Source organism: Chinchilla lanigera, unplaced genomic scaffold, assembly GCF_000276665.1.
Source record: "Chinchilla lanigera isolate Chin_1 unplaced genomic scaffold, ChiLan1.0 scaffold00082, whole genome shotgun sequence".
Taxonomy (NCBI): domain Eukaryota; kingdom Metazoa; phylum Chordata; class Mammalia; order Rodentia; family Chinchillidae; genus Chinchilla; species Chinchilla lanigera.
Genome location: NW_004955483.1, coordinates 2,249,127 through 2,257,456, shown reverse-complemented (window position 1 = coordinate 2,257,456; position 8,330 = coordinate 2,249,127). Strand labels below are relative to the sequence as shown.

The following is an 8,330-nucleotide window of genomic DNA, read 5'->3' as shown; positions in this document are numbered from 1 at the left end:
TTTTGAGACAGGGTCTTGCTTTGTAGTTCAGGCTGGCCCTGAACTCTCTAGGTAATCCAGGCTGGCCTTGAACTTACTTCAAACCTCCTGCCTTAGCCTCATGAGTGCTGGGATTACAGGCATGCACCACCATGCCTGGCAATTAATTAATTTTGAGACAGGGTCTCCCTATGTAGTTCAGGCTGGCCTTGAAGTCACTGTATAGCCAAAGCTGGCCTTGAACTTGTGATCCTCCTGTTTCAGCCTCCCAAGTGCTGGAATTATAGGCATGCACTACCACGCCTGGCTGATTTGGGAATTTCAGCGTAGAAAAAGGAAACAAACATACCAGTGGGCATTTAAAAAAGTAAAATACAAAAGTTAGACTCTGACAGTGGGTCATTTTATCAGGTTCTGTAGGCAAACTTTTATTTGAAGAAATTCTTTTCTTTTTGTGCTTTGTATTTAAAGTAAAATTAGGTAGCTAAAGGGCCACTCAACCCTGAGAACATGACAGAGAAACTGCAAGGCATAGATTTATTGAAATATCGCACAACTATTTCAAGCTTATAGAAGGGCTTCCAGAAGTACAAAGATAGCTATTTTAAAGTTCCGTACATAAGATGGACTTTTTTTTTCCACTGAGTACTGTCAGACATAACCAACAATGTAATCTACTGAATATTATATAGCCCTATTCTACTGGTCAAAGAGAAAGCGGAAAGGTACTGTGGAACTGAACTGAGGGCTCTCTGTAACACGTTAGGTTTCCAGACAACCTCAACAGGACTTCTCAAGTTCTAGACGCTTTCCAGATAGATCGCAGCACCTTCTTGATGGAGAGGGCGAGATTTAGGACAGTAGTTAGGCAGAGTTAATTTGTAATTAAAAGGCTGTGGCTACTTCAGTTCCATGCCGACCTCCAACTTTAACATAGTCTCGAGGAAATTTATCCAACTGTTCATAGGCCAGCCGTCCATCTTCTCCTAGATACAGAACAGTAAACATGAACTTAACATTTTTATTCGGCACTCAAAATAAATTGACATCAGTGGTTTAGCCATGGGATGCTACTCCCTGTCCTCCCTCCTCCCACCCTGGGTTGCCATTGTAAGCCATTTGCTATGTTAAGGAAAAGTCACCTACTATTATTAATTATGTCATTGATTTCTAAATATTGTTTAGAACAACTATGAACTTCTGAGCCAATATCAGACACCAAAAGAATGCCAAGGCGTGACATAAAGCAGGAGTCTTGTGGTGGTCTGATGTCAATACTTTTACAAACTAGATTTATTCTCTGATTGTATGCCCTTTTGGTTTGCTGGTCTTTTGAGACAGTGTCAAAAGATCAGGCTGGCCTTGAACTCACTATATAGCGCAGGCAGCAATCTTCTTGCCTCAGCCTCCTGAGTGGTGGGATTACAGTTATGTGCCACCATACCTTGTGCCTGGATTGTGTGTTAAATACAGCGACTCTAGACCTCAGTGAATTTAACTTCTACATAACTTTTTTTTTCTCTACAGTACATATCCTTACACTTAAATGATCATTTGTCAAATTTAGGCTTGGAAACTTTAGCTGCAAAATAATTCTTTGCCTTGTAAACATACAGTGAGATGCTTTCTACCAGGCAATACTTAGTTCAGTTTTGTCTGTAGCAACCTCTTGAGCAGCTAGGATATATTTTCAAATAATATGCTATTTTGTTCTAATTTTACTATTTAGAAAAAACTGATTAAGAAATGAGAAAGTGATGGCTGGGATTGTAGCCCCGTGGCAGAGTGCATGCATAGCATGCGTGAGGCCTTGGATCCTACCCTAGGACCAAAAACCAAACCAAAACAAAACAAAACAAAAGGGAAGAAATAAAATATAGCAACAAAATTTGTAGGAAAAAAAAGGCACGGTTTCCTACATTTAATACAAATGAGACAAAGATGGAAATAACTAATTGCTTTCAATCAGGAGTTCATTGTGAAGGAAAAGAAAAGTGAAAAGATTCATAAAATGATAGAAATATATTGATATGAGTAGTATTAGAAAAGCATTTTTCCTTTAAATCATGGATTTTAAATATATTATATACTCTCTGGAAACATGGACCTTTCAATAAGCCAAAAGCTTAATTTGAAATTTTTTTCACATTTAACTTTTCCAGGAATATGTAGAGAGATCTGCTGTATTTAAGAGTCTTGTAGTGAACACTTCCAAAAACAAAAACTTGCTAATTATAGGAGATTTCTGTTGCCTCTACATGCTTGGGAAATTTTGAGGCAATACTATATTTATTCTAGTACTGTCATTTTCAACTTTTTATTACTTTATATTGGGACCTTTTACGTGAAACTGTGCAAAGCTCCTGACATATAGAACAGGTTTAAAACAGGAACTTTCCAGTTGATTGCAGGGGAGATGAAGGGACAGGGAGCCCGCACTGGCCTGTCTGCATGCCTGCCCCTTGTCCACTCACACATGCCTGTGGAAAGCTCAACTAACAAATGCTATTGGTTTTGTTTTGTGTCTTTATTTTTCTAATACAGGGTCTAGCTATGTAATTCAAGTTATCCTTGAACTCACTATGTAGGCCAAGATGGCTGTGGACTTACAGCAATTCTCTTGCCTCAGCCTCCTGAGTTCTGGGAGGTCACCAGGCCTGGCTTACAAATACTATTTGAAGAACCACTGACACCAGGCAAACTCCTGGTCCACTCAGAGATAAAGTCCAGCTCAGGTGTTCAGCTCTTCCCCAGAGTCCCATGAAGTCTAGGGACCTAGGGGGTTAAGATTCCACCTTGGTGCCTGACTGGATCTAGCTGTCCACTGGCAAGGTACACAGCCTCGGTGGTACAGTTTGGATCTTGAATGTCCCTGGAGGTTATGTGTTGAAGACTTGTCCCTAGCCTGTGGTGCTAGTGGAAGATGGAACCTTTAGAAGAAGAGGCCTAGTGGGAGAAGATTAGGTCATTGGGGGTGTGACTTAAGAAGGGATATTGGAACATGAGTTTTTTCTCCTCTCTACTTCCCAGGCACCATGAGGCAAGCAGTTTCCTCTGCATGTGCTTCTGCCATGATGTACTGTGCTGTCAGAGCCCAAGAGCAACAGCCAAGTGACAATGGACTTAAATCACTGAAACCATGAGCCAGAAATAAACCTTCCCTCATTTAAATGGTTACAGCTCATGTATCTTGTCATAGTGATAGAAAACTAACACACCCAACATGCCTTTGTGTGCTCCTGCATAAAATGGGGCTAATTGTGCTTTGTCCTGCATGGCACTCTTGGGAAGACAGGATGAGCTTACTTACATGGATCCCTCAAAATACAGTCTAGTGCAGAACAGGTCCTAATGCAAGCTAAGCATCCACAACTTGAAATCCCAAAGCTGAAATACTCTAAAATCCAAAATGTAGGGGCTGGGGATTTAGCTCAGTGGCAAAGCGCCTGCCTGGCAAGTGCAACGTCGTGAGTTCGGTTCCTGGTACCAGAGAAAAACCAAAAACAAACAAACAAAAAATCCAAAACGTTTTGAATACTGACATGACTCCACAATGGAGGATTCCACACTTGACTTCCTGCGATGAGTTGTAGTCAAAATGTAACAATTGTAGTCAAAATGAAACAATTGCATAAAATTTCCTTTAAACTTTGTGCATAAGGTATATATGAAACATAATGACTTATGTTAAGACCTGGGACTGTGGGGAGCAGCTGAGCCATGGCTGAGCTGGAGATTGACCACACATTCAGGAGTAGAGCAAGGCCAGGCCCAAGAACACAGGCTTCCAGGGCAGACCATGTAAACAAGCTGACCTCTAGCTCAGTGGCATATCTACAGGTGTCCAGCCCTGGTGTTCCTCCCGGTTAACTACAGCATGGATAGCTCTGATCATGTTTCCCTTTCAGTGTTCTCAGCAAAACCCTGAGACCTTGCACTTTTGGCCCCCTCACATGCTTCCCCCATTTTTACTGTGTATAAATAAAGACAAAGACTGTGCTGGGTTGTCGCTGCCTCTCCATCAGAGAGGTCAGGTTCCACCTAGTCCCAGCTTTCTTTTTATTATGTGTCTAGTTTTTTCTTAATCTCCTGTAGTCCCCTCTCAGGACCCCCACTAGCTGTGTGGGTCGTGGTATGGGACCGTTCCTAAGCTATCTTATTATGTATATGCAAATATCCCAAAATCTGAAAAGATCTCAAGTAAGAAACACCTTTGGTCCCAAGAATACAAATAAGAGATATTCAATTTGTATTATTACCATGACACAGCCAAGGCTTGTGACATAGGCAGAGTTTTAGAGGTGAGAGTGCCTGGGTTTATGGTTCAAAGTTGCAGTCAGGTGAAAACCATTTAATCTAGTATAGTGGCCACCAGCCAGATGCGACTATTCACGTTTAAATAGTAACTACTCAAAATGAAATGAAATCAAAACTTTCTTTCTCCAGTGCTGGATATCAAACCCAGGACATTGCACATGCTAAGGTAAGTGCTCTACCCCTGAGCTACATCTCTCTTTCTGGTTACAGCTTCATAGTTAGTCACAGTAGCTAAACTGAACTGCTCAGTAGCTGCATGTGTTTACCAGCTGCTACAATGGACAGTGAATTACAAACATCCCTGTTGTCACAGAGGGATCTACTACAAGCTTTTGGTTGAAATGTTGAAATAATCCCTCACTAGTTGGTAAATAGTTGCTGCTGAGAACTTTGAGTGGCTGTGATGATTTCCAATCCTTTGGGTCAGGGTGTCTTATCAATTCCCACTGAAAATACCATTTTACTATATTAATTAACTTATTTGTGTGGAAGAGAAATGCACCAGTATTTGTGTATTAGGGTAAAAGAAGACTCATAATGTTGACTTGAGGGGTTCTCAACCTTCATCACATATTAGAATCACCTGGAAAGCTTTTAAAAGGCTTCCTTGCAAAGATAAAGTTCAGACCAACACAAGCAGGCAAGGAAGTGTGGCAGCTGCCCTGGGGTGCATCATGCTGAGGACCGTGCCCCAAGGGTGGGCTGAGCATTGTGCAGAGTGAAGGTAGAGCAGGTCCAATGATTGTTCTGAGACGCTGGTGCTTGTGCAATTCAAGTGACTCTTGGGGCACCGAGCACCTTTGGCTATACTTTACAAATGTTGACTTTTTTTTTTTTTTAACTTTCATTGTTATTTTAGAACACTAAGGAAAAAAGGAGTTTAAACTAATAACACTCTGGGCACATTTAGAGAATTAAATAACTTCTATATCTAAAAAAACAGTCATAAAGAATACTTATTTTATCCTTTAAGCAAACACATGCCAGCTAAGCTTTCTGTGCAGCAAATGATATATTCAATAGCAGAACAAAGTCTTATTAAACCCATAATTGTAAGAAAGAAGGCCTAACGATGAATGGGATTTCATGGTGGTTATAAATGCCATGAGCGTCTCCCACACATAATTAAGATACTACACTTAACCTGGGAGGCTTTGTCTAGGAGACATTATGGGCTGGATTATGTTTGAAGACTTTCAGAGTATCGTTTCTAGATGTTAAGAGTATCTGAGGATAGTAAATTTATTTATAACAAATACTTATATATTTTTATGCAGAGTTAAGAAAGGCTTTTCTTACTCTCCTAAGTAACCCCCGCCCACAAAAGACTAAAAGTATGAAACATGCTAAGCATAAAACTTTATAAAGTGAAGGGGGAAAAAGAAAGAAAAAGCAAAGGGCAAGTGTTATCTGGATACTGGAGACCAGAATAAAGGTTTTAGTTGTTTTCCTTGCTGCCAGAGCCCAGGGGGGCAAAGGCCAGTAGGGCAATCCTGGGTTAGCCCGGGGGTCAGAGTGACTCTGTGGTGCCTGGGGTGGGTAGCGTTCCCAGATGCACTCCCTGGTCCCTCAACCAATCCTGTCTTCTGGGGAGTCCCAACTCCATGCTGGCAATCCAACCTGGATTTCTACTGCCTCTGTTTTATGGTTTGACTTCCATGGCCCTTTTTATTTTTTATTTATTCTTTTGAGACAGAGTTCTACTATGTAGTTCAGACTAGCCTTGAACTCATGATTCTTCTGCCTCTGTCTCCAAAGTGCTGGTATTAGGGAACAGACTGATGAACCATGTGGGAAGGGTCTTGAAAGTGAACTTCACTCTCAGCATCCAGACAGAACAAGGGGTTTGGAGACAGACATCAAGTTGTTTCTCACCCTCTGATGAGCAGGCAGCCCCCAGAAGCAAGCACTGCTAAAACAGGATACAGCAAACTTCTCTCTACGTTTTCCTTTGAGAATTTCAGAAGTAAATTCACATGAAAAGCAGAACTCACCGAGAGACAAGAGGGTTTCTGAGGCCACAGTTCTCATCTCTTCAGTGTCGGACTGACACAAGGTCACCAGCATTTTAATGCTCTCCGTAGCCTATGGGGAAAAATAGTTTAAATAGTATTCTGAGGTTCCTGAGACTTAGCATTTCATTGCTGGTAGAAATTTTAAAAACCCAACTTAGAGGATCCCAAACTGAGGTGGATGTCAAGGTCACTTTGGGAGCCCCTTAAAGTGTAGATTCCTCACTGCCACCCTGGATGACCCATGCTGGGGTTTTCTGAGCTGGGACCAGCGATGTGTGCTTGCAGGAGCTCTGATGTAGCTGAATTCCTCATTCCACAGAGAACTCCAGGACTGAGGTGATTAGCCTGCTTTTCCAGATTGGAACCCACTTTTCCAGATCGGAACCCGCTTTTCCTAGTTCTTCCCACTCTCCATTTGGCAAAACAAAACAAACCCTAACTGAAGAATTCCTGTACATATACCGAAACAGCCCATTGTACTCCATAAATATATAAAATATTTGTCAATTAAAAATAAAACTTAAGAAAGAATTCCAATTTTTAGCTTATGTACTGCAATAGAAGAGAAGAATAAAAGCCAATGATGGGAATTCTTCTATTTGCATATTTTACAAACTTTTACTGAGTATTCTATGAGCCAGACAGTTCTCAAGACCTGGGAGATGTTACAGTAAGTCAGTTGTGGTCCTGGCCCGAAGAGTTTACAGCTCAGTGGAGAGACAGGTGGCTAAACGAGGAATAATCGCCACGGGCAATGGGCTGAGTCGGTGCTGGTGCCGGGGCAGCAGGGACTGGGAGGCAACCTTCTTCAGGAGCTGGGGCTGTAAGATGGGTTAGGAAGAGGATCTTCTCTTCAGTAGCAAGGATCCCGTCTCTTAGAAGGTAGGGAGCAAGGGGGAATCTGTGTCCCTAGACCTGAGAGATTCCAGGATTAAAAGTGGAGCCTTTGCTTTCACCTGCACAACACCTAAATCCATGAAAATGCAGAGAGCTCACTGGGTTCATTTATATAAAGTCAGAATCACACACCTCCCACCCCGGCTGGCCCTTTTTTTTGGAACCTTGCCGAATTCGCCGTTCTTTGTTTTTTGTTTTTTTTTTTTCCTATTTGAAGGTAATTTTTTGACCAAGTAACAAGGAAGGCAAAGTTTCCCACAGTTGTTTTTCTTCACAGCTCATTAACTTTTTCTTTTGAGGCATTAATCCCTTTCTTCATGTCCCATCCGCCCGGAGCTCCCTGCCCCCGTCCCACCAGCCCATCCAAGATTTTAGCCAGTTTGAAGGTGTGGCCTTCTCATTCTTTTCTCAGGACTAATTAGTCTTGTTGATTTATTTTTAAAGGTAGTTCAAATATTAAACGTAGCCCACTGAAAGATAAACTCTGGCTGGGAATTCTCAGCCCTTTCTTTTTCCGTTTACATTTTAGCTCTCTCTCAGCTCCCTGACTGGTCCAACACAATTGAGATCAGTTTGTAACTAATAAAGAGCTTCATGGGAAAGGATCTGGAAACTTAGTGGCGCAATGAATTTGGCTACTTCTTTGCAAAATGGACTTTTCCTTGCTTTTTTTCCTACCATAAATAGTGGCGAAATGACCCTGTCATCTTTATTTGGGGATAAGCTACTTTTCTAATACTAACCCAAAGGCAAACTGGTTCCTGTGGATTACTGCAAAAGCATTTTCTGCCATTGTTGACTTTAGTCACATGCAATTACTGTTTAAGGGAAAGAAGTAAGGAGCCCACACTAATACATGGTCAAAAAGAGATGAGAAATACTGAGGCTGGGCTTTACCTGCAGGCTTCTCAGGGCCAGGCACGCTGCCTTCTGGAGCTCCAGGTTGGTTTCAGTTAGTGCTTTGCAGTAATAGATCAAGGCCTGAAAAAGAAGGAGGGGCACCATGAGATGGCTGGAATCATTTGTCACTTAAGGTACGTGACATTTTTACCCTTCACAGTAAGTGATGGCATATAGGGAGGCATTTTGTTCTGCTTTAAGAACACACACAAAAAAGCCGGG

General features: G+C 41.8%; 1 protein-coding gene across 5 annotated transcripts in view; it reads right to left on the bottom strand.

The window, feature by feature from the left end:
* Positions 1 to 378: 378 nt before the first annotated feature.
* Positions 379 to 8,330, bottom strand: part of Fam65b (family with sequence similarity 65, member B) — a 208,843-nt gene continuing 200,891 nt past the window's right edge. For all 5 annotated transcript variants that reach the window (XM_005403354.2, XM_005403355.2, XM_005403356.2 and 2 more), the window contains 3 exons: positions 8,106 to 8,189; positions 6,291 to 6,381; positions 379 to 965 (listed from right to left, as the gene is read on the bottom strand). In XM_005403354.2, coding sequence (XP_005403411.1) covers positions 865 to 965; positions 6,291 to 6,381; positions 8,106 to 8,189 — 276 coding nt within the window. In that variant the 3' untranslated portion in view covers positions 379 to 864. The remainder of the gene's footprint in view (positions 966 to 6,290; positions 6,382 to 8,105; positions 8,190 to 8,330) is intronic.